Source organism: Falco cherrug, chromosome 7 (genome assembly GCF_023634085.1).
Source record: "Falco cherrug isolate bFalChe1 chromosome 7, bFalChe1.pri, whole genome shotgun sequence".
NCBI classification, from domain to species: Eukaryota; Metazoa; Chordata; class Aves; order Falconiformes; family Falconidae; genus Falco; species Falco cherrug.
The window spans coordinates 35067897-35094297 of NC_073703.1; the positions used below are offsets into that span (position 1 = coordinate 35067897).

At 48.8% G+C, this 26401-nt stretch overlaps 1 protein-coding gene across 4 annotated transcripts in view; it reads left to right on the forward strand.

Annotated features, from left to right (window-relative positions):
- The first annotated feature begins 442 nt into the window (after positions 1 to 442).
- Positions 443 to 26401, forward strand: part of FERMT2 (FERM domain containing kindlin 2) — a 52029-nt gene continuing 26070 nt past the window's right edge. For 2 of the 4 annotated variants that reach the window (XM_055716235.1, XM_055716236.1), the window contains exons 1-2: positions 444 to 785; positions 20116 to 20349. In XM_055716235.1, the coding sequence (XP_055572210.1) occupies positions 629 to 785; positions 20116 to 20349 (391 nt within the window). In that variant the 5' untranslated portion in view covers positions 444 to 628. Of the gene's footprint in view, positions 786 to 20115; positions 20350 to 26401 lie in introns of all 4 variants that reach the window. The other 2 variants (XM_055716234.1, XM_055716237.1) reach the window with 2 other exon arrangements.

Sequence of the window (26401 nt, forward strand, 5' to 3'; positions counted from 1 at the left end):
AAATATTTTGTTTATGAATTTAGGGCTTTTAAATGGGCAGCGTTAAATATATATATATATATATAAAACCCAACAAAAGAAACCAAACCCTGAAGGCAGCAGCAGGGCGGGCAAGGCTGCCACGGAAAGGCGCTCCAAGCACTCACGCGTGTTTGAGACACGGGGCTCCCACCGGCCACAGGGGCCGCTCCCCGGGCAGGCTCAGCGAACCGAGCCGAGCCGGGCCGGGCCGGGCCGCCCCCCGGAGAGTCCCGGATGTTGGAGCGGCCCCCGCTTGCTCCGTCCTTCGCTTCCATAAAAGGCCAAGGGGCCCGGCGGCGCGGGGCGCGTTTTTCCTTTAATTATTATCCCCCTCCTCCTCCTCCTCCTCCCCCTCCTCCCCCCCTCCCCCTCCTCCTCCCCTCCCCTCCCTCCTCTCCCCGCCCGCCCCTTCTCTCCCGCGGCGGCCCCGCAGGCAGCGGCTGGGGGCGGCGGGCAGCGCTGCACCCCCCGAGCCCGCCCCGCCGCGCCCCCAGCCCACCCCCCGGGCGCGGAGGCGGGCTGTGCCGCGCCGTGCCCAGCCGAGCCGAGCCGAGCCGTGCCGGCGGGCGGGCGCTGAGGCGCGGCTGGGGCGCAGGAGGCCGGGGCCATGGCGCTGGACGGGATCCGCATGCCGGACGGCTGCTACGCCGATGGGACGTGGGAGCTGAGCGTCCATGTCACCGACCTGGGCCGCGACGTCACCCTGCGGGTCACCGGGGAGATCCACATCGGCGGCGTCATGCTGCGCCTCGTCGAGAAGCTGGGTGAGTCCCCTGGCACCCCCCCATCCAGCCCAGCACCCTGCCCCAGCACCCTGCCCCAGCACCCTGCCCCAGCACCCTGCCCCAGGACCCAGCACCCTGCCCCGGTGCTGTTCTCCAGCACCCTGCCCCAGCACCCAGCACCCTGCTCCAGCACCCCGGTACCCAGCACCCTGCCCCAGTGCGGTGCTCCAGCACCCAGCACCCTGCCCACCTTAGCACCCATCCCAGCACCCTTCCTGCCCCATGTCCCAGCACCATGCCGGTGCAGCCCCTGCCATAGCACCCCAGCCCAGCCCTAAGCTGCCCCTGTCCCCCGTGCGCCCTCCCAGCTGCCCCCAGAAGCCCCCAGTGCCATGGGTGGCAGGACCCCCACAGCCCCCACACTCCCAGCCAGCGCCCTGGGGCTGCGTTTCCCAACTGCCTCGGGCCAAACCAGCCAGACTTTCATACGCTGGGACCCTTTGCCAGCTGGTGGGGTTCAGCCCCCCCTCCGTCGGCCGCTTTGCCAGCAGGGTTTGATACAGAGCAGGGTTTGATACAGAGCTGTGAAACGTTTTCATTTACAGGGTGCTGGAGGGGGAGCGGGGCGGGTTTTTATGGGTATTCTCCAGTTTACAGAAAAAAAAATGAATTCTGAAGTTAAAGCTGGTTCAGCGCTGCTTTGGATGAGGAAAGCACCTCCAAGGGCCCTTCGCGAGCATGGGGTGATTAACGGGGTGGTGTGGGTCAGGATGGGGGGTTTGAGGCTGGGAACACCGTGGTGTCCGGTGGCTTTGGGTGCATACCTGGACAAAGAGCCCGTTTGTCTGGGACGCGTGGGAACGCACGGCCGAAGCCGCTGGGATGGCTTTGTGGCGGAGGAGCCAGCTTGGACGAGCTCCCTGCCAAAAGCGAGCGGCTGACCCGCCGGCCCTGGGGAGCTCAGCCCCGCCAACCCCCCCACCCCACCCCGGCTTTTTTTTATCAGCTCTTTTTATATCAGCTCGGGTGTGTTTACTCAACGGTATAGACTGGGCTGATGACTGTAACTGCTTAAATGAAATATTCATTGCAAGGGCCCCGCGCCTGCCTGCGGCTGTGGGAGTAGTGGACCTGTCAGCTGTGCCTGCAAGTCCCGGTTCAATGCAAAGCCCTCGTGTGGCTTTGAAAATACCAGCTTCCACCATGCTTAGGTTTTGATTTATTAATTATCTGAAGTTACAGGAAGGAAGAGATGGATATAAATATGCTTGTTTCGAAAGGAAGCAAGTGCTCGCATCAAAGGGTCTCGTGCTGGAGATAGCCTTGACTCTCCAAAAATTTGTTTGGTTTGTGTTTGGTTTGGGTTTTTTTGTAATTTTTATGCTGGAGCTGCAGAAAGATCAGCTGAAGTTGAGGAGTCAGTGGCTAGGGGGGAAAAAAAAAAAACCTTTCTAGAAATGATAAAAAACCCAACCTGTTGATCACAAATGAATAAGCGACGCTCCCCTCAGTTCTGAGCTGAGCTGGGTGTTGGGGCCAGCAGATGCTGAAGCAGAGCTGGGGCCAGCTTGTGTGCAGAAAGCTGGGCGCATGCACAGGGACAGAGCCCAGCGAGGACCTAAATTAGCGCTTGATGTAATGCACAACACTCCCCCCCCGAAATGCGTTTGCCCGGATCCTCTCCACTTGTTAAATTAGGGATTGTATTAGAGGGAAGGAATGCAGTGGCTGCAGTGCTGGCCCCAGTGGAGGGAGTGGGATGCTGCTTCCCCGGGGGCTCAGCCCCTGTGCCCCCCTCCCTGGGATGGTTGAGACCTGCAGATATCTCCGGCTATTGCCTTCCCTTTCCCCTTGGCCTTTGTCAGTGAGCCAAGCTATACGTATTTAGTTCCTTTTCATCTTCCTGCATGTCAGCTCTTCCAGCCTTCTCATTATTTTTATGGTTCTTCTTGGAGCTCCTGCCAGGCTATCGGGGTCAGGTTTAGCAGAGCAGGGTGGGCCAGGGCTTGCTTCTTACCCTTGTGTGCCTCCTCAATGCCCTCCTTCATCCAGCCTCTGCTGCTGCTTTGTCTCCAAATATATTAATTTTGCAATTTTTCCATGTTGAAACCATTTCTCTGTGTTTTTAACCTGTCCCTCCCCATCGTTCCTCTGTCCCTGCTGGTGTTTTTTAACAACTCCCAGCATTACAAAAATTATTCATTTGCAAAGCGGATTTTTTGCTGACAGTTTTAAGGAAATTTCTTAAAAATCAAGTTTCCTTGCAGCTCTGAGATCTCCTATGGACTGCTCCACTTGCACATTGCAGGGGGAGGAAGGAAAGGGGGTTTGTGCCTTGGGCAGGGGGTTGCTGGCTCCATCATTTGGGACAAACCTCACATAGGCTTTGTGCTGCCAGAGGGCAGGGAAAGCAGATTTCTGTGGGCTGCCCAGAGTTTCACTGATATTTAAGGCATTGCTGTGAATTTGCAGCAAACTGGCCCTGCTCTGCTGGCAGGATGCTGGTAGAAGTTCTCCAACCATTAGTAAGCAGGGGGAAGAAATGCCTTCCCTTCTGCCAGCAGCAAGGAGAGCTTGGAAAAGGGAAAGTGTAGATTAACGTTAGTATTTTCTGATGCTCGTAGGAGAAAATGATCGCAGTAAATAGCCCTTTGCCTTGGAGAGGACTGGGGTGGCATGCTGAGAGCAAGAACACAAGAGAGTCTCTTACCTGCAGCCTTGCCATTAGGGATATCAGTAAATCTTGTCGATTCAGTTCTTGCCTGTGCAGAGTCGCTGCAATTGGCCTATTTGGGAATTGGCAATTAAAATCTGTCACTAATGCAGGCAGGGATTGGAAGAAACCCAAGGAGCAGATAGGGATTCTGGTTACTCAAGTGAATTGCAATGACCTGATCACTCCCCTGTTATTTATCACCCTGCTGGATTAAACCACTTGATTAATTAAACGTGCCCTGTGCTTGGCAGAGTCATCTCTGAAAAACAGGCAAAAAAACCTGCTGAGGTTTTAAGAGCAGTAGCATTTAGTTGGTCTGTGTGGGTTGGGGTCTGTACTGGAAACTCCTGGTGCTTACCCAGGGGTTTTTAGGAATTTTGCCACTATTGACTTACAAACAAAAAATGAGGCTTAAAATCACTGGGAGTAGAGGAAGGAAGGAAGTGAACGCAGGTTATTGTTGTTGTCAACTTTAGGCTGTTTTAAACACATGCAAGAAAAACCCCTGCTTTTTTGAAATGCACAAATGAAACGGAGCTTTGTAGGGTAAACATTAAATGCGGGATTGTGTTTGGGCAATGCTCTGTACGGTAGTCGGAATAAAATAATAGCTCACAGAATCAGGGAAGGGGGGGACAAATGTTGGTTGGCAGAGGAATGGCTTCAGACAGTTGACCTAAATGTGCACTGAGCAGACTCAAAAAGTCTGTGGATAGAAGTTTTGCAGTGGAAATGCAGATTTCTCCCTAGGTGTCTTCTACAGGCAGCATATGCGTGGCAGCCAGTTCCAGCAATGGCAGCTCGCTGGGAGCACTGGGTGGAGAAGTGAGCACCTTTAGGGGTTTGTACCTGAAGAAAACTGGGAAGTGAATGAAACCAACCCAGCTAGGTTTGCAATTACAGCAGTCCTTCTGGATCAGAAGGTGTTAGCACTTGCTGCATGGCCGAGCCAAGGCAGGAGGATGGCTCAGGTGCTGCCTGGTGGTGCGCTGGTGTCCCCATTTTATCAAGCCAGGACGGGCACACGAGCTGCACTGGGACTAAATGTCAAATCAAGCTCTCTGCCTTCAGAGAGAGCAGCTGATAATGCCAGGCACTGATGACATCTTCTGAGGCCTTGGGGTCTTCTGTGAATCACATCTTGGATAAGAGTTTGGGCAACGGGTTTGAACTCCATTGTTCCCCTTGGCAGCTCCTCCGCTATCTCCTTTCCATCATCTGGGAGAGGGCGGGATGTCTCCTGAGGACTGGCAGGGCAGTTGTCACATGCAAAGTGTTTTGATTTAGGTGACATAGCATATTGTAGCACATCAAGCTCTTTTCTTTTGCTGGTTTTAGCCTGCAAATGTGCCTGGGATTCACCTGAGGGGCTCTGTTCACCGTCGAATGGACTCTGCCTGTACTCTCTTGCCAATGACTGCAGCTGTACTAAGTGCAAGATCGATTGAAAATATTAGTGTTCTCCCTGTAAAATCTCTTTTTCTTAATGGACCCCTTAAAGGGTTATGAATAAAACACCAAGGAAGTGCAGCGTCATTGATTTCCCCGAGTTTGTGTTTGAGGTTTTGCAGTGCTTATAAATGCTCCAAGCCATCGTAAGACTAGCCGGGGAAATTCTTTGCCTTGAAACTGGAATGAACTCTTTGAAACAGCTTAAGGCTATGTAAGAGAAATGCAGCCCATTTCTATTGCAAACACAAGGCAGGATGAATCTGCAGTGCTGTCTTGCTGCTTTTGCTTTGGACTTCTGCAAGGAGACTTGCGTAGGGCCTCACTAGGTGACAATGTGTGCTTTGCTGTTAAGAGGAGGCAAGAGAAATGGTTGGAGGCTAAAGAGAAATAAAGGAAGGGTTTCATTGTAGGCACGCTTTCCAGAAATACTTATTTGAGCATCAGTGCTTGGTGCCTGGAGTATGGTTGAGGTATTTCTCCAGTCCATGCTGCCAGGATGACAGCTGAGCATCTTCATTTGCAAGATCTGCAGATGCTCATCTGGCTGTCAGTTGTCGGTTGAGATGAGAAGGATGTTTTGCATCAAAATCAGTGCTTGGGCCCTCTTTAGTATGGCTTTTCAAATACATGCCGTTCACAAGAGGACTCTGAGTGCCATTTAGTATGCTGGGATGCTTGCAAGAAGCTGTTTGTATTCCCTTCGAGGCTGGGTGGTGAGTGCTTGTCTCAAATAGTGTGATAAATGGTGGCTGTGGTTGCTGCTGAGGGCAGCTTGGGCTGCTGCAGTTTGGGCAGGCAAGAGTCCTCTGATGCTCTGCACTGACCCTGCTCCAGTTTTCCCTGGGAAACTCATCCCAGGTTTTTAAACAGCAAAACTTGCACAGCCGCCAGGAGGTGAGATGGTGAGCCCAGAGGCTGGAGAGGATCTGGCGTGGTGCTGAGCACAGAGTGCTCCTGCGCTAGAAACTGGCAGGTTTTTGGGCCGTTTTGAGGTGGAAGTGGTACCCAGGCAGCTGCTAGGCACTGCCTGTCAGGGATGCTCCCAGCAGAGATGCTCCCGTTTCAGCAGCATCTTCAAGGAGACCGATGGAACTGCTAACATGCCCTGCATTTACATATTGCCACTTGATTAATACCTTTGCTAGTGACCTGTGCAGAGTCTTTGTCCTCCGAATAACACATTTTGAATAATACTTAAGTAAGAATATGTAAGTGGCTGTTAATACAGATACTCTCTGGCTGTGCACATTGATCTGTGCAGGGCTGGCTCTTTACATCTAACAGGAAGCTTCTATGTAGGCTCACACCAAATTGCAGGATCGTGGCTCAGATAATGTCCTCTTTGTTAGCCTAAGTGGAATATTCAGCTGAACTGCCAATGACCAGAGGAATTTGGGGCGGCGGTAGGTAAAAGCCATACACAGGCAGCTCCAAGCTTCGATCACAGCAATTAGTACTTTTACCCACAGTGGTGATGACTCTTTGGAAAAAAAAAATATTTTTTTTTTATTCTTTCACTACAAACCATCTGCTTTGGCTCAAAAGAGTCCAGCTGATGACACAGGTCCCGGTCGGAGGGGGAAGAGAGTAGGGTGGGAGGCGGCGGTGCTGTTCCCGCGAATACCAGAGACTGGGTTTGTCATACCACAGACAGGAAATTGTTGGGTTTGCTGCTCCCACCCAGCCCAAATCAGTAGTTTCCTCTTCCAGCTCCCTCAGGTTTCGATTTGACATAAGGCGCGCGGGGAAGCCGGTGTGGGGAGCTGTGCTCATGTCACTCCGAGGGAGCTAAAATGAGAAATCACCATGTTCACACACTTCCCTTTTGTCTTTCTGTCTGTCTTTCTGTCTGTCTTTCTGTCTGTCTTTCTGTCTGTCTTTTTTCCCTGTAGCCATCCTTTCCTTTTCCCCACCCTTCACCATCAGGGCTTGCATTTTGCCCAGGTATCTGGCTGAGTATCTCTTAACCATATAAAGGCCCAAACAAATTGCAATCAAAATAAAATCATAGAATAGTTTAGGTTGGAAAAGGCCCTTATGATCATCAGGTCCAACCATTAACCTACCATGACCAAGCCCACCATTAAACCCTGTCCCCAGGTGCCCTATCTACACCTCTTTGAAACAGCTCTAAGATGGCACCTCCACTGCCTCCCTGGGCAGCCTGTGCCAGTGCTTGGCCACCCTTTCAGTGAAGATATTTTTCCTCATATCCAATCTAAACCTGCCCTAGCGCAACTTGAAGCCATTTCTTCATCTGTCGCTTGTCACCTGGGAGCAGAGACCAACCGCACCTCGCTACACCCTCCTTTCAGGCAGCTGTAGGGAGCAATAAGGTCCCCCCTGAGCCCCTTCCCTCCAGGCTGACCCCCCCAGCTCCCTCAGCCGCCCCCATCAGCCTTGTGCCCCAGCCCCTGCCCGGCTCTGGACACGCTCCAGCCCCTCGGGGTCTGTCTGGTGCTGAGGGGCCCAACGCTGAGCCCAGGGCTCGAGGTGCAGCCCCCCCAGTGCCCAGGGCAGGGGGACGGTGACTGCCCCAGCCCTGCTGGCCACACTGTTTGTGACACAAGCCAGGACGCTGTTGGCCTCCTTGGCCACCCGGGCACGGTGCTGGCTCATGCCCAGCCGGCCATCCCAGCCCCCCCAGGCCCTTTCCCCCCAGGCCTCTCCCAGCCCCCTGCCCCCAGCGCTGCCGGGGCTGGTGTGACCCACGGGCACGGGGCGGGTTGAGCCTCACACCACTGGCCTCAGCCCATGGATCCAGCCTGCCCCGACCCCTCTGCAGAGCCCCCTGCCCTCCGGCAGGTCAGCTGCGGGTGGTACCAGCCAGGCAGAGGCTGCGCTGCCATTCAGCGAGGCCTGGGCAGGCTGCGGAGCTGGGCAGGTTCAGTAAGGGCAGGTGTCAGGTCCTGTGCCTGGGGGGAACAGCCCTGCGCTGCCCTGCTGAGGCCGCACCTGGAGTGCGGTGTCCAGTGTGAGCTCCCCAGTTCCAGAGAGAGGGGGAACTGCTGGAGAGGGGCCAGCGGAGGCTACAAAGATGATGGGGGGACGGGAGCATCTCCCTGGTGAGGACAGGCGAGAGCTGGGGCTGTTGAGCCTGGAGAGAAGACTGAGAGGGGATCTCATCAATGCCTACAAATATCTTAGGGGCGAGCGCCAAGAGGACGGGGCCAGGCTCTTTCCAGCGGTGCCCAGCGCCAGGACAAGGGGCAACGGGCACACGCTGCAACACGGGGAGTTCCACCTGAATGTGAGGAAAAACGTCTTTACCGTGAGGGTGCCGGAGCGCTGGGCTGGGCCACCCAGAGAGGCGGTGGGGTCTCCTTCTCTGGAGACATCCAAACCCGCCTGGGCTGTGCAGCCCGCTCTAGGAGACCCTGCTTGAGCAGAGGTTGGGCTGGGTGAGCTCCAGAGGTCCCTTCCAGCCCCACCAGGCTGGGGTCCTGTAACACTCCTGGCAACTTGGTGTCCTCTGCAAACTTACTGAGGGTGCATTAGATCCCCTCATCCAGATCATTGATAAAGTCATTCAACAGGACTGGTCCCAGCACTGAGCCCTGGGGGACACCACTTGGGACCAGCCGCCAACTGAATTTAACTCCATTTACCACAACTCTCTGGGCTCAGCCATCAGCCAGGTTTTTGACTTTGCTTTACCAGAGGAGAGTGCATCCATCCAAGCCACGAGCAGCCAGTTTCTCCAGGAGAATGCTGTGGGAAACAGCTTCAAAGCCTTTACTGAAGTTCAGGTAGACAACATCCACAGCCTTTCCCTCACCCACTAAGAGGAACAGTTTAATACAGCTATATAGAAGCCAGACACTTCCCAGTGTTTCCTGGCAGGGATTTCTGAACCCTCTTTCTGTGCTGTTATGTGTGTGATGGTTGCATTTGTAGCAGGCACATTCCTCCTCTGGGTACCAGGGTAAAATCATGCCCCACCTCTGATTTTTTTTTTTTTAGTTTAGAAAAATGGCATTTAGTACTTGTCAATCTGCTGTGGGTTTATGAGCAGTTTCTTGCAACCCAGCTCTGGGACATTGTAAAGAGCAAACCAGGAGCCTAGATTTTAACCCTTGGTCTCTGATTATGGCAGGATTGTGGATAACTGCATGAAATTATGGATGTTGGGAGTGTTTACTGAGTTGGGAAAGAGAAGAGAGATTATTTGCACTGCAAACTTCAGTCATTTCAACATCACTGGTGATATCACCACTCCAAGGTCCTGGTTTGGGTGTTCGGGGGATTTTTTTTAATTTTTGTGTGTGTGTGTGTGTGGTGGTTTTTCTTACAGACAAGGAGAAGGAAGATGATATACAGTGCTTGAGGAGCTCTTGGCACAGACACACAGCCTAGCATCCAGCCCTGGGTGTGCTTGGGGGGGGAAAAGTCTTGTAGTGTTGAGGCATCTTAAAGGAGATGCATTTCTTTGTTCTCATTCTGAAATGTGAATTAACCATTAGCTTAAAAATGGGCAGAGAAACAAAACTGAGCAAAATTTCTTAGGCAGTGAGATTCAGTTGAGTGTTCTCAGTGGCTTTTATGGGTTTTCAGATGTTATAATTCGGAAAAATACTGAGAACCCCAAGTACTACAACTCTGCTCAAAGCCATTATTTCTCCATTCGGCAAGTAACTTAGTTGTCTTGCCCAGGTTTGCTTTTTGCATGTTGCTGTCGTTGTCCAGGCTGGAGCTTCCACCAGGTAGAACTGATGGGGCAGGGGAAGAAAAGTGCCCAGCAAACTAGAGGAAAGCTTTTTTCTTCTTCTTCTTTTTTTTTTTTTTTTTTTTTTTGAGAGCTGTGCTTCTCTGCTTTTCTTGGGCTCAGCCATTTTCCAGTGAGGTTGCAGCAGCCCTGGGTGCAGCTCACACTCAGTGGCCATTGAAACATGAACCTTAATCTGGAGCTGTGTGCAGGGCATGTCTGTGTGCCAGCATTCATCCCTCTCTTGCAGAGCAAGTGTGATCTTGGAGACCTCCAGTTTTTGGTAAAACGTGGCTGAATGTGGACAACAGGTTGAGAACAGCGTTGGGAGGGGATGCGCGCAGGCAAACAAGCACACCAGCAGTTGCATAAACCTTCCTCTTCATAATCTCAGCTGGTTTTTAGGTTGCAGAACAATTAGACAGCAACCAAAACCTCTTCTTGCCAATTAAACATTTAAAATCTCTTAACAGCTGATTATACATGTTTGTTTGGTGGTTGTTTTCTTTTTTATTTTTTTCTCCTCCTCCCTGCAGGCATATATACTTTTGGAAGGGTTAATTGCCAAAACTCCAAATTCAATTAGAAAGTCAGTGTTTTATGAAATTGCCTGGGAAGAGCTGTATTGCTGTCTTGCTGAGCTTCCCTTCCTTGCTGATAATACACAGAGCTTTGTTGACATGATGTCTGGCTTGAGAGCTGTCTGCAGCAGAAATTGTCCTTGCCGCCATCCTTCATGTCCTGCCTGGTGGCTTTTGTGCCTGAGCTTGGTGTGTGATGGGTGAGGTGAACCCAAACTCAGGTTAAGAGGTGTGAAAGCCCTTCAAAAGCGTGTTGCGTGCATCAAGTGATTAAGAAAAATGGTGGGGTTTGTCCCATGGCATCTCCCCATGGCTCTGCAGAGGACCTATGGCAGAGAACAGCTGCTTCCCCCAAATCATGCTTTGCCCCAGGAGCTCACCCCAAAATGCATGCAAGGGAAGGCTGGTGGCATATGAAGTGCTTTTGGCTGCTGGTTGCTGCCACAGAGGGGTGAGACACTTTTCGCTTATTCTCTGCCTGCGGGGATGCAATTTGGGCGAAACCGGGACGGTTTGGTGGATCCCACCGGGTCTGCAGGAGAGGGACCAGCACTGACTCACAGGTTTGGTGTGGGGTGCGGCTGCCCATGGTATCTTGACCCTGGCAGACCTTCCCAGGGGGCCGAGCTTTTATCAGAGTGATGATCATTAGGCTCCCTTGTGGAATTGCCTGGTGAGACTGAAGGTTCAGATGAGAGGTTGGGAATTCAAGTTGCCAGTCCTCCTTTATCTGCCTTATGTATCAATGTCCTCTGGCTCCGTTATTTGATATGATGTCTTTTTGGCATCCCCATCTTTTTGGACCAGCTCCCCTCTGTGTTGCAAGTTCAGTGGGGATGAGTCAGGATTGCAGGCTGCTGGTACCGTCACCCTGGGGCACTTTTCCTTTTTGGTGAGGGAAGTGTGATACATGGCGGGAGGGTGATGGAGCACCCAGGCTGGTAGTCAAGGCAGTTGAGTGCTCCCTGGAGAAGTGGTTTTCCTTCCTTCCTTCCTCTGCTGCTGTGTTTCTGTCTGATGCTTCCTATTTTGTGCTGGATGAATCATGGAAACCACAATCCTTAATTGAGTTTTCTCCGATTTCTCGTGATTCTATGGGAGGCAGGGAGCAGCCAGTGAAAGCCTCCTCTGGAGGGGTGCTTGATAAGTGAGGGGGAAACACTCAGCAGAATCAGGCTGTAAAGATCCTGTTTAAAAAAAAATAGAATTAAAAAAGCCCAATAATCCACCTTGCTCTCCTTTATTCCTTCCTATAGGAAAATGAGCAAGCCAAATTGCTCTGAGGTGCTGGTGCAAGGGTTTACATCAAGTCTGCACAGTCCTTGCAAAGACCTTCCTAAGCCAACTGATGCTTGTTAGTGTGGCCGTGTTGGGGAGCTAAGGTGGCCCCAGCTTTCAGCTCCTCTGGAGGGTTTTCTGATGTTTCAGCTGGGTTCAGCATCGCTGCAAAACAACTCTCCCTGCTCAGGGATTTAAACGGGGTTGGGTATGGCTGTGCTCACAAGTGAGCAGCTCAGAGAAACCCAGAGACCCCCTGCTGCAGTAGATGCTAAAAAGTAGAATAGGGTTTATCTTTTTTTTTTTTTAAATTATGTATCTATATATAAGAAATTTATGCATAAAACTATAATAAAAGTATGCTAAGTACCACCAGGGCAAACACCATATGCTCAGTTCACAGCTTGTGGTACAGATTGCCAGTGCCTTTTGTATTTGTGGGATAGCATCAGAGCCGTAAAGCAAATTTAAAGGAGGTTTTGCTGTTCTTTCTGCAGGCGAGTGGCATCCATTCAGGGCAAAGGAGCTTGCTTGTGTGGCCAGCACGAGATAAATAATTTCAGCCCGGGGAGGAGGAGGTATTTATGTTTCAGTACTAGTAGTGCAAGTAGTAGATACTTCTCTGGCATCTTAATGAATTAAATTTCCAAGTGCTAGTTGAGTGATCCTATTAACACTGAAAAGAGCTTCCTTCCTAGAGTTGACTTTACAAAAAAAGTAACTTTCAGGCTTGTCGCGATTTGCTCTTCTCCCTGAAGCCGGCATGCGGACCTGGCTCTGACAGAGGTGCTTGAAGGCTCAGTATCCCGCGGGTGGATCAGCTCAAGTGCGGAGAAGCAAAGCCCGGTGGTGTCAGGAGCAGTATTTCGGGAGGGCATTTGGGTTTGAAGGACCAGCCTCATGCTTTTGATGCTCATTGATGCTGTGGGCTCATAAAATGTCCCTGCTCTGCACACGGGTTATAAAACAAACCAGTTGTAAAATTTCAGTGCCTCGTTGCTGGCCTGTGTAGGGGGTGAGCTCTTCAGGGCAGGGTGAGGGTTTTGAGCAACAAAAAGATTGACTGCTGCATTTTTTTGTCACTTTTTTGGTGCTTCAGTTACCATCCCTGCCCCATCGAGACATGGGCTTACCCTTGTAAACCTCACTTATAAATCAAATAAAAGGACACTTCATTTTCCAGCAGTGCAGTAGCATGTTCCCTCATTAACAGAAGACACTCCATAATTTTTCAGAGCTAGGACACATTGAACATCTGCATTCAGCATTGCGTCCTGATGTTCTCAGTGTCCTCCATAGGCTGCTTTGCTTTTTTTTCCTACCTCTTTTCGTTTTTTCATTGCTCTTGAATGACTCTCTGCAACTACATGGCATGCTTTGACGTCAGGATTTTGTGGCGGTGAACCATGAGCGTGTCCCTTGGCACGCCAGGACGAGAGGGAGGCCTCCTGCACTGGGTCACGCTCACAGGAATCACAGCATTGGGAACAAGGCTGCTTTTGTCCCTTTTTTTTAATTATTTTATTAATAAGTCAAACCTTTTCATGCAAGAAATGTTCTTCTTAAATTTAAATTCCAGCACAGGTCCACCCTGTTTTGGACACCGCTGTGGGGGTGTGCAGATGTTTTCCTGAACGTGTTTTCTCCTGAAAACAAAGTAGGATAAAATAATGGTGATAGTTGCCATTGACAGATGTAAATAGAGGAGAATTTGAGGTACCACTTTATATTTACCCATGGATAAAAGCCCTTCTGCAGGTGGTTGCTGCAGATTGGCTGCTGTATACCATATTTTTCATAGCATGTGTCAAATGTGTGGGGCATGCGATTAAAACCCCCTGTTAGGTATCATTAGTACCAAGAGCATCAGATTGTCGAAGCTACAGCTTTATTACAACAGTCTGATAATAATTTTATAGGATCTGTATCTCTGTGTTTCAAAGTATACTTTTTCAAGCATCATAACCAGAGGCTGGAATGATTTTTGTTCCATTTTGAACTTTGCTCTGTAATTAAATCCCTGTTGGGGGGTGGAGGGAAGGCTACTCTAGTACACACCATACCCCAAAAGACTTAAACCTGCACTAAAAAATAGATTCTGCCCCATGACAGCAGCTGTGTCACCCAGCAGAACACATCAGCATTTCTGTTGGGCTCAAGATAAATGAAAACAGCTCCGTTTTTAATGTTGGGGGTTTGTTTTTTTTTTCCATAATTGTCCTGGAAGGAGTGGCCTTGGCATGTTTAAAGGAATCTGGGTTTAAAGAGGTCAGTATGAGGAGGCTATGTCCCATCCCTCCACGTAGAGAACACTGTGTTCAGCTGTATAGATACGTGTGTGTGTGTGTGTGTGTATACACACATAAAATATAAATATACAAACACACAGCTATGTGTATACATAAATATATATATTTTAAAATTTGGGTTTGGTTTTTTTGCCTTATTTTTGACCACAACGGTGTTAGCTCAAAATAAACTGGTCCACTCGCTGCATTGTAGGGTCGCAGGGCAGCTTGGGCACATCTCTCCCATCAAATCCCAATCCCGGCAGTGGCTGGGAGGGTGTTCCAAAAGCAAGCGGTGATCCTGCAGCCATCCCCAGGAAACCATGTGCGTCTGGATCCCTTCCACTGAGATGCAGAAGCTGATCCCTGCACCAGCATTTGTAGGTGGGGGAAGGAAACACAGCAGTATTTAATGGTTCTATCAGTAGTTTCTGAAAAGTAAATAATATTAATGACCATGAAAGCGGCTGCTGGCTGGAGCAGGACCTTAAGCAGTGCTTCTGGCTGTAAAATGCTTCTTTATTCTTGCCCTACCCTAGTGCCTCTGTCCTGCTCCATGCACTGGATTAGCCATTTTTGGGTACTTCTGAATGTTTCAGGAACATTTGCAATATTCTCTGATTTTTTTAGTGATGTGAAGATAATGCCTTCAGACCTTATTGACACATGCCACTTGATAATACGTGGAGAAGGAAAAAATGCCAAAGCAACCACATGGTTATGCGCAATTATTTTTTGTGGGGTTTTGTTTTGGGGGTTTTTTTCCCCTCTTTTTTTACTTGTAGTCTTAAATTGCTTTCCTTTTCAAGTTTTTAAATATTTCTGCCTTACTTTCAATGAACAGTGGCTGTGCAGTGCATCCTGAGGAGACAGGAGGGTGCAGCAGAGGGTGCATCCCCTCCCTTCGAGCTTGCCCAGGGCACACAAGGCACTCCCCAACTATTTATTGCTGGAGGTCTCTTTTCCTTTGAAGGAATTTTTCTTCCCCACCGATTCCCGATTCCCAAGAGGGGTGTGTAACCAGCCAACACCCAGCCTCTGGTTTGGAGAGCCCCTGGCCGCTCCTTGGGGCTTGCGAGTGCTGGATTAATGCGTTATCAGCAGGTATTTGAGCTTAAAGGTACTTTAAACACCCAGCTGCCTCTCGACCTGTCTGCTGCCTGCAGTCAGGGTTTTAAACAAGCTGTCCACATCTGTATTTTTTTCAATAAAACGTGTATTGCATATTCATTTAAAAAAATGCAACCCCCCTTTTTTTTTTCTTCCATCTTTTTTTTTTTTTTTCTTCCATCCTTATAAAAACTCTCGAGCCATTTCAGCCCATCTGCACCAAACTCACTAAAAAGCTGGAACATTGAGGTGTTTTTTGTTGGTAGGTTGCCAAGTACAAAAATCACTTTTTGCAAGAGGAAAGGCTTGGCTTCTGAGTTGCTTTCGGTCCTTGCACTGTATCTTACATATACAGCATTTATGTATATATGTCATACACACACACACACATACACACATAAATGCTGTATATGTAAGATACAGTGCAAGGACATATTTTTATATGCATATATTTTATGTGTGTATATAATTATGTATGTGTATATTTTATATGTGTATATACATTATGTAAGTGTGTATATATGTATATTTATATGCATAATGTATTTTTTACATATATGTATGTGTGGAGCAGTTTGAGGTATTGTGTGGCTGGCAAAAAGGCATTTTGCTACCTTGACTTCCCAAGCGTGACTAGACGAGAGCAGGACTAATCATCGTTAACGCCACCCCTGGTGCACAGTCACTGCTGGGGAAGAGCCAGGACTGGGGAGGGCTGCTGTGTAATTCTGCTCCTATAGAAAAACAACCAGTGGGATGGATGGGCTTTGGTTCTGCATGTTTTGTACCGGAGGAAGATGGTCCTTTCGGATTGCTCCCGTGGGAAGGCTGAAGATTTGAATCTATTGCTCTAAAAGCCATCACTTATAATTAAGAAATGAACTGAAACCTCTGCTGTGGCTGCATCCGCTGCCCCTCCTAAAGTGAAGAGAATTGTAGGGAAGCCAGCTTCAGCTGCAGATCTTTGTTTCTAAAACTCAAACAAAAATGCACATTGTAAACCAGACAGGCTTGCAGAAGTTCCCTATGTACCTACTGAAGCTTATGCAGGAGCTTTTTATAATCTGCCTTCAGTGTTAGGGTGGTGGAGGTATTCGTGGGCTCTTTGCTGTCCCGTGGATTTAATCAGGGATGTGTGTGTGAAAGGGCAACTGGTGCTACCCCAGGGTAGCCTTGCCCAGAGGTAGGGACCGCCAGTGCTGGAGTTTCCAGCTCTCCAAATATCAGCCTAGTGGAGTTTAACCGTGTGCTGGGGTGGGGAGGAAGAAGAGAGGTTTGTTTGGTCGTATCAGGGCTCTATTGTCCTGAGCGGTGCATGGAAGGAGAGCCCGTCTGCAATAGGGGATATCCCGAAATAACAAGGCAAATACAGTGTTTATGTAACGCTGGAGGCTTGTATACTACTGCTAGTGAGTCGTAAGCTTGCCCAGAGAGCCTGCCAAGTGACAGTAATGCTGCTGAAGAAAGGAGGTTCAATAGCTGCTGCAGAAAAGGAGCAGAAAAGGGACTTTAAAAAGCCACAGATCGGCAAAGGGAAAGTGTTTGGAGCAGCGGGCCTCTGGGATAAATGGGCCATCAGGCAGAGTGGGTGCGGCTGCCTCAAGGAAATTCAGCTTTCTTGCTGAAGTGGTAAGTGTGTGTGTGTGTATCTGTGCAAGAGCAGGCCCAGAATCAAAATACACTTTGTGTGCATCTCAATTAAGACTTACTTTCTGCTACTTTAATTCTAGATGTGAATTTAGTGGTAGCTGTGGGAATGAAAATCTGCAACTGTAATTAACGCTGGGCAAGCTGGTGTGATGTGACTGTGGCGAGGCACTGGCATGAATTCAAAGCTATGGATGTTTGAAGTTTAAAACACTTTATTGAGCAGCCCTTCACCTCGTCTCTCAATGTTCTGTCCTCGCAGAGGTCTCTGCAGCTGTCTGGATGATTTAAGATGCCTCTTGCATTTGCAGGACAGTCTGAACAGCTTTTCAAGGTGAACAGCGAGCTTGCTTCGTGGGTTTTGCTGTACAAAATGTCCTCGGCATCACCCGTCTGCCTGTCTGCCTCTTGGTGAGGTTTTGGGAGGCAAATGCAAAACCAAGTTCTTCCTCAGAAAAAAAAATAAAAATCACATCTGGGTTCCCCAGCCCTCCTGGGCTCCCAGCAGCTGAGGTTTCAGGTCAGGCTGTGTGTGGGGGTGGAGGAAGCGGGGAGCGAGGTTTATTTTTGATGCCGGGAAGGAAGCCCTGTGCTTCCCTTTCCCGTGGGTGCTGCTGTTGGGGTTGGGCTCCTGGAGCTCCCTGTCCCCAGCCCGTGCTCCAGCTGATGCTGACAGCTCCATCCTCCACGTCTCCTCAGCGTCACCTGGCAGGTTCCTTGCTTGGAAGCAGAACATCTGTGGCAATGCTTTGCTGTGACCCTAGCAGGTGTGTGCAGCTCGTTTCCAGGGATCCCTCTGTGCTTTCCTTTGCTCGAGATGACCATGGTGGGAAGATGCTTTTTTATTGTACTAAGGACATCTAAATCCTGGCGTTCCTCTTCCTGTGCTGTGCCATAGGCAGGAATCAGCCTGATTTAGACTAATATGGGTGGATGTTCCCATCCCACTGAACAAGCGTGTTTCTTTTGCTGTTTACTTTGATTGAGATGCTGATGAATGCTTGCCGGCTTTGACCATTTCTGCTTTGCCTAACAGCATCACTGTAAGGCTGGTGCACTTCATGGCTGGAAAGAGCAGCTCAGGGATGTGCAAGTTGCATTTCACAGCTCAGAGAAGCTTCTTGATCTGCAGACACCTCCACTGAGATTTGCAGCATGGCTTTGGACCTGTAGTAACCTTTTGAATTTGAGGTCTGGGATCTCTAAAATGAGCTTGCAGTGCTCGGTGACTTAACTGGGGTCTGATAAATAAGAAACAGCCAGTCCTGTGACTGACAGTAGTAAATCGGAAAAGACTGAGCTGAAATAATAAGCCTTGTCGTAAAGCTGTAACCCCGACAAATCAGTAACTTGTGAATTGGGACCCTGGTGAAGATTTAGAAACCTTTGATCAGATTTAACCAGGCAATTGGCATTCCCTGGCATGCAAGAATTGCTCTGAGCCCTGGGTTGCACCCACTGCCTTGCAAAGCACTGAAGGTTTCTTGTCAACATGTTAAACTCAACCCCACAAATCAGCTGCTAAACATTTGCCAAGTTCTTTTATATGTAACCACCCTGTGGGGCAGCCACGCCACAGACCTTTACCTTTCTGGCTATAGCCAGCATCTCACTTTTAATTCAAAGTGTTAATTGCTCTCTGGCCAGAAGACGATGCTGTGCATATTTGTGCCATGGCCTGAAAGGTTAATCTGCAGCGTAAACCCAAATCCCCTTCTGTTAGGCAAAAATGTTAGTGATTCAAAATGCCTTTTTCTTCCTCCCAAGACTTTCGGTGCCAATTTGTTCAGCTTTCAGTAGGGCAGAAGTTGGACTTCATTACTAGAGTCCATTGTAATGATTTCTCAGATTTTTTTGAGAGTAGCCAAGGCTTGTGCAAGTTTGCATGCTTTTCTATATTTGGTTTTGTTTAATTTGATTGTACAAAGCTGTTGAAAAGTCTAGCTGAACATTTCCACTTTCTGGCTGCGTGATTATGCCATTAGACCAGGAGTTCAAAGAAAAAAAAAAAGTTTCTGCTGGGTTTTCTCAGTAACCCGGAGCTTGAGATCCCATTTTCAGATAGGGACAGAAAAAAGTTCATTTGTCACACTGTTCTCATCTTTCTCATCTTGATTAAGTTCAGACGTGGCTCGTGGGGATAATCATGATGTTGGTTCTGGAGTACATTCCTCAATACCTTCAGCCTGTTTGATGGTGGGTCTCCTGGGGCTGTGCCCCCTGGACTCGGCTGTGTTTGCCCTTGGCTTTCTGGCTGGTGCCTTGGGATGCACGAGCATCGCTGCCGAGGGGTGGAGAAAGGAGCTGTTGTGATAAACGTCAGGTGGCAGTTTTAATTTGGGTGAAACTGATGTTTTATGGTAGGAATAGAGGATCACAAGAGGATCTGGAGCTGAAAACTGAATTATTGTATCACTGGTTTGCTTTCAAGCTTCTTTTTTATTATGAAAATTAAAATAATCTTCATACAAAGTCCATAAGCTCAAAACTTATTGGTAACTCTATCACTTGCAGTATCAAGTATAGAAATGTCCCTGCAGCTTGTCCTGCAGCCTCTTGAGGTCCTTGTGTGCTTGCCCAGATGACAATCTGCGGAAACTTTGGATTTTCATTTGAAATGAGAGCTTTGGCTGTCGGCATCGGTGCTGACACCCCCCCCACAGACACCCCCTCCAGTCTGTATTTTTGGAGACAGAGGGTTTAGGCTAAACAGAGCTTTGCAAAATGTAGCTGCAACACCTGAACCATTCCCTTCCCCTGTCCTTTCCTTTCTCCTGTGTGGTAGGGGAACATTGCACAGTTAACACTGGCCAGTGGTTGTCAGAGTGGAAGATGCTCTGTGGGAATGCTAGGGGGCTGTGGGGAGAGCAGGGCAAGTATTAGCAAAAAATATTCCATGTATTGGGGAAAATACTGTGCGGTAGCTGTCTTTTGGAGTTACGACTGTGCTTTGGTTCCCCAAATGCTTCCCATTTTGGACATGACCTTCAAAGCCCCGATGGTTACACCCCTGCTGGAAGGAGACGTGGCTGTTGGGTTTTGCACTGGTTTTCCTTTGGGAAGTAACTTTCCATTTGATTTGGGAATCTTCCTGGGGTTTTTTCTAGATACTGAAAGACCTGGAGGAGACACAGTGTTTCTATTCTTCTTGCAAACCTCATTCTAGTTCTGCTTTCTGTGTGTGCTGAGGTGGCTGCACTTGTCTTTGTGTAGTGCAGGTGTCTGATATGGTGGGGAAGAGGAAACTCAAGAATTGAGAGTTAACCTGAAAATCTGTGCAAAATCCCTCCTGGGGAAGGTGTCAGGTCATTCATGACCCCCTTGGTTTCACACTCCAGCTTCATCACCGCCGGGCTGAGCGATCCATGTACACATTGTGTCTCATTCTTACTCCTCTTGGGTTCTTCCGTACTTTCCGAGGTGGCTTCTGGATGCTACTGAGTACAAGCAGTTATTTGTATCTGAAGAGGGCCGTCAGTGTTTTTGGATTGATAGTTGCTCTTCACTTAAATGCATTTCAACTTCAGCTTTTGTCTTTTGAAGGCTAATTCTGGTCCTAGTTTTAACTGGTAAAATGGTTTCTTTGTTCTAGATGTTAAGAAAGACTGGTCGGATCACGCGCTGTGGTGGGAAAAGAAGAAAACTTGGCTCCTTAAAACACACTGGACGTTGGACAAATACGGGATACAGGCTGATGCCAAGCTCCAGTTCACACCTCAGCACAAGCTGCTTCGCCTGCAGCTGCCCAACATGAAGTACGTCAAGGTGAAAGTCAACTTCTCAGACAGGGTCTTCAAGGCAGTTTCTGACATCTGCAAAACGTTCAGTAAGTAGCGAGTGCCGAAAGCCACCGGTGGGGAGGTTGTCGTTTGCTTTGGCTCCTGCCTCTGCTTCAGTGCACGTGCTGTCTCATAAACTTACTAAGTCGCGCGTATTTTCCAGCTTCAGACAGCCAACAGTCACTTGGGCACCAAGCAGCCTGGATGTCCGCTCTCTTTCCCTTGTGAACCTAACCTTTTATGTGCAGATACTTAAATAATGAGACCAATTGTACCGGAAACATAAGAAGAAATACATATTCTGTGCTGAATTCTGTTCTGCAGCAAGACTGTTCTCGGTTTTGTCTTAGGCGAGGCAGTAGCAGCCCTGCTTTATGTTAAAGCTGCTGGTGTTGGGTCGTAATTTTTTTCAGCAAATTTATGTGCTAGATGAAAAACAAACTCTGAAGTAGGAAAGTTGCCAGCTCCGTGGGTTCTTTCCAGTGGAAAATCATATTAGAGATTAAGTGATGATGCTTCACTGTAAAACTGTCTGGTGGAGGGAAGGAACCGAGTCTCCCTCTCTCCTCCTCAACTCCATGCTCCTTTCCCACATTGAGAAGAAGCCCCAGAAGAAAGAGTGGATCATTTTCTACCAGATACACAGGGCTTTTGTCAGGCTGCTGCTTTTGTGCATCACTTTTTACTCTCTTCACAAATTTCTCATTCCAAAACCCAGTGCTTCTTTCTCCACTCCCGAAAAAAAACCCACCCAGGAGATAACTCTGCTCCAAGGAACTCGGATAAGTGCTCAGCACAGGCTCCATACTGATATCCTTCCTGGTTGCTCACCTCCGAAAGGAGCCTGCAACCTGACCTCAGACATAGTAAATCTATTTCTGCTCTCAAAAAGCAGCAGCTAGGGTTACTCTTGGCTGACCCAGTTGTTTCGTGAGGCAGGAAGAGCTCAGCTGTACGTGCAGTGTTACGGTGTGGCCACCAGTGCATCTGTGGTTAGGTTGGTATATATAGCTGATTACGAATCTTTGCTATTTCTTTCCTGGGTCTTTTTAAAAATATAAATATTGGGCAATTTCTCCTTAAAATAGAAAAGGCTTAGCCAGCGTTATTTCTGAGTCGATTTTGCTTCCCTCCCCCCGGTCTCCCACTGCCATTTTTACTGTCATGCTAGACAAGAGAGGTCACAAGCATCTGCTTGGTTGCTGACGAATCTTTCTAGCAGTGAGTCATGTCAGGAAATTCTGATACAGTTAATCACATAACAAGAGATCTTTCACTGAGACCACTGAGCAATCAGAACCTTACATGGGCCTGAAGCAGCTATTTATTCAATTCCAGGTCCCTCAGTGTATTTATGAACAAACCAGCAGAATAATGCTAATATTTAAAGATGTGGAGGGGGAAAAAGCCGCTCGGATAGCTGCAGCCCAGCTGTGGTAGGGGCTCCCTGCAGCAGGCAGGCAGGACACATCTGTTGGAGATCGTTCTGACTTCCCTTCCATGGCATCCATACTGAAATAAATGTTCCCAGCTTTGGGGAAAGCAGGATTTTTGCTGGAAACTTCACTCTCCTGTTAGTGACTCTTACCAGCCCAAGCTGTTTGAGGACAGATGGAAAGTATGTGGCCGAATACAGCGATTAAATCTTGCTTAGCCCTTGTCTTTATGTTTACTGGGAGCCAGATGTTCAGCAGAGCTATGGGGAAGATGGCCACATCAGCTTTTTATTGGCTTGAGGGAAGGGGGGATCAGGATGCGGGGAGGCGGCAGTGCTGGAGCTGGAGGGGCTGGGATGCTCTTTCCTGGACCGCAGAGGTATTTGGACACCTATATTTTTATTTTTAATTTTTAGGTACATGTGAAAGATGTAATATCTAACATACCATATATATTAGATATAATATACAGATGTATATTTTCTATATCTTTAAATATGTGTTCAAATACTGCTTTTTTTTTTTTTTTTTTTTTTTTTAAATATATATAAAAAATATAGGTGTCCAAATGCCTCTGTGGTTCAGGGAGGAGCTTCACAGTGGAAAGAGATACATATGTGGTTTGGTGCTTGCCCCAGGAAGTTCTCAGTTCATGTGTATGTATGATCCAAAAGCTCCTCGGGGCAAACACCAACCCACTCCATGCACATGCCCATCACTGCCTGCCCTTTCTTCCTCTGCATGTGACCTTGGTGCTGTGCCATAGGTCAGACATGTCCTCAAGTGCGGGGTCCTGGTGCTGAGCATAGACGATGGAGGCAGGAGCTAATCTCGGCTGGGAGGTCACACGCTTGCTGGGCAAGAGGGGCTGCTGCTTTCTACCATGCAAAATCATCCCGAGGGTGTCATGCTGAATTTGCACAGGACATTTCATTCCTGGAAGGCATGGGAGATATCTGCCTGCACCTCGGTGCCTGTGGCAGCTTGCCAAAAATGAGAGCAGCTGTAGGATGGTGGGGTCATCCTGGCTTGGGGAGCTTGCATTTTCCTTTTTTTCCAACGTAACCCTTTCTCAGGGTCGTACAGACCGTGCTCTAATACTTTCCCAACCTACCTGTTTCCCTTTTCTGGTCCCATCCCCCCCCAGATTAGTGTTTAGGCTGCCCCATTTTTCTCCATTTATATTCCCCTGCCCTCTGCAGCATCTCTGCACAGGCTGGTGCAGAGAGCACTCGTAATGTGTATTAATCATGCTCATTGTCTCCCCAAGGAAAACTGAGTAGATATTTCAAGGCACAAGGGGAAAGAAGTAGTCCCTGCTCTAACAGCATAGTTTTGGTCTCTGCACATCCCCGGAGTTCTAAAGTTAGGGTCCAGTGTGGCCAACGTCCAGCCGACAAAACTGTGCTTGTGAGTTGCTCGTATTTTGGCTGTAAGTGTTTGCTGTCTTTGCCCCTGGAGCATTTAATTACACACTTCAGTAATTTTAGCGTATGGCATGATTAATGAGTAATTTAAGTAATTCCTCATGTTGCCGGGACTCTAGCTGGTTGCATTTATAAAATCCTCTATACACAGGCAGGAACACACTTGAGTGGATTATTTAGGGTTGTGCCTTATATTCCCTTTATATTGTACCCAGAGGTGTCACCATTGCAGCGTACAGTTGCTTTTTAAAGAAAAGTCTCTATTCTTGTGCAGAGTGAAGTTACTGCAAAGGGCAGCTCTCGACACCGGTCAGGCTGCGGCTCCCGGGGGGCAGCTCGGAGGTGGCTGTGGGAAGATGCTGGAGCCACTCGCACATCCCTCGCTTTCTTGGAGGTCGTGCGAAGCCGGAAAAAAACACAATCTCATTCCCAGTCCCTGGATTGCAGCCCCTCAGTTCCCACAGGCACATTCGGGAGGGTTAACAGCACGAGTTGACCCTGCCTGTGGTAGCACAGGCAGGAGTGGGCAGGAGGAGAAGAGCAGGGTGGTGGATGAGACGGGCAGCCCTCACCCGAAGGGTGGCCTGGAAGCCTGCCCGGGAGCAGCTGCTGGCAGGCAGTGAAGGCTTGAAGGGCCAGCTTTGATCTGCAACTAAAAACCAGAGAAAGAGAAAGTAAAACTTCACCTTTTTTTTTTTTTTTTTTTTTTTTGAGCAGCACGGGTTTGTGCTGCCTGCCTGCCTGACAGCAGGATGTGGAGGCTGGGATGGCGTGCCCCCCTCCTCTCGTCATCCCGCTGGGGAAATATTTCTGCCCAGCGGACAGTCCTGTCAAATACACAAATGCAGTTTGATGGGGCCGCAATCAACGCTTTACTGGTGTGGGTGGGAATATCTGCATTGCAAAGTGGGATTTGGGGAGACAGGAGATGTGGCTCCATTGCAGAGCTCCCACTAACCCATCATCCTACATGATAACAAACAGAAAAATCCTCTTTTCCTCCACGATGGCTTCGTTTGATTCCAGGACAGCAGACGCCTTGCTCATGCCCTTAAGCCGCTCCCTTAGAGCGATCACTTTTCTCCTGCTGCTGCCTGAATTTTTTTTCCATGTGTCCTGGGAGCAGTAGGGGACTCCAAGGAGGATCTGCTGCTGCTGTGTGGGCATGTGGGAGAGGAAAAGCAAACAACAAGATGTGAGTGTGATGGTTTTTTCCCATGCCTTGGCGTTTCCTGCTGCAGCGATGCTACTTCTCGTGTAGAAACAGTGTGTGTTGTGGAGCTGCAGGGAGAGGAGATGCTGTGATGGCATAAAAGGTTGCATCCTTCTCTTCTGGCTGTGAAGATTTGGGACCTGTGCTACCTTCCAGCCTGAGCAGAGGAGCAGGGTTTGTTCTGGATGATGCTGGTGGGAGCCGGGAGGGGGATGTGGTGCCAGAGCTGGGAGGAGGCAGCTCTGGGAGGAAGCACTCCAAAATTCATGACTACTCCCTCCCTTACCCACCCTGAGGCTGTGGAAGAGGAAGAAATTCCCTTCAGGTTTTTGCGGGTTTTATTTCCCCAGAGGCTGGTAGGGCATCACACCCAGCTCCTGCCTAGTAATCCTCAAAGAGCTTAATGTGAATTAATCACCTGTTTTGGAAAACAAAGGCTGCAGAGCATCCTGTGGTGAGCAGCAGCAGTTTCCATGCCCTATCCCCTCTTGCTCCAGTCCCCAGCTCTCCAGGAGGGAGGTGTGCCACGAAATGGGGACCCTTCTTGCATAAAGGCTGGTCCCATCCCAAGGAGCTTGTGGGGCCAGGGAAGGAGGTGTGGGGTGCGGAGAGTCCCACAAGGGTGATGGGCTGCTTCCCCTCACCTCTCCTGCCCCAAAATAATGAGGTGCCCATGACTGTGTGACTGATGGGAAGTGACAGTCAGTCTTCCTGCCTTCAGCCTTCAGCCACCCAACGCAACCCGAGATGAGATGATGGTGGCATTTGGGAGTGGCATGATGCAAGCCCAGCCCGAGGAAGGGGACACCATCCAGCAGTCTAGATGCCGAATATGACCCTACCTTTTTTTTTTCTTTATAAATGGTCTCTGCTCCAGTACAGAACGTCCTCTGACTTCTGAAGTATTTGTAATATTTCCACACCCAGTTGCCAAAAAAACTTCTATAAAAAGCCACTGGTGGTTTTTTTTCTTTCTTTTCTTTTATTTTTTTTCCCCCAAAACTGAAACCCTTTGGTAGTCTGAGATGTGCAGCATCCCCAGGGCTCTGCCAGTGCCTGTTAGCACACGGAGCCACAGCCCCGGCATGGTTGCTTTCCAGGAGGCAAAGCTGCCTGGAGTTACTCCTCACCATTGCAAACCTCTTCAAACCCTTCTTTCTTCCTTCACACCCCGCTGGTAAAGTAGCATTTTTCCTAAACTAATGGAGCTGAAATGGAGTCCTGGTAGATGCATGTGCGCATCTCAGACAGGTAGTTGGGAGTGACTCCAGCATCTCGTGGTACAGTTCAGTAACGTCGTGAAGATGCTTGGAGATGGCATTTACATACCGGTGTGGAGACAGATACAGTGAAATAGAGATGAAGGGTTTGCAGCCTTTTCCTGCCACAAGCAGAGAGGTTTGGCAGTAGCACAGCTATTTCTAAATATGTCTAGGGGATGGGTGTGGAAGGAAATCTTACCATTTAGAGTCGGCCAAATTGCAGTGTACTCAGCTTTTTAAATGGTGAGATCCAAGTGTACTGCTGCCAACTTCTTCATTTCGCTATTTTCCTCTTTTATTGCTTGCCTATATTCAGCCGCAGCTGTTGCGTAGGATCCAGATGAATACCAGAAACTGGTGTAAGGGAAATAATGAGATTTAATTGCAAAGTGTCTGAAATGGAAAAATACTCCCCTTATTCCCCCCTCCCCAACCCGGTCACTGTTCTGCCTGTCGAGTAGCGTCAGGTTGCATGTCACCGTGTGAGTCAGTGAATTTTTTCTTCCTTACTCTGCTGTTGACAGCGACCCTTTAAATAGACTTTCATCCTGAAGACATTAGGAGATGCTGACAAACCCAGTGCCACTGCCTGCCTTAAGATTATTCCGATTGCTCTTTATGGTCTGATGCAGAGGGTGTAAGTGTATTTTTTCTCTTGTTTGTGGTGCTTAATTTAATTGAGTTTAATTTGAGTTTAGCTGCAGTTCACATACTTCAGGGGCAAGGCTTGAAGTGCTGGCTATATTCTGAGAGGCATCCAG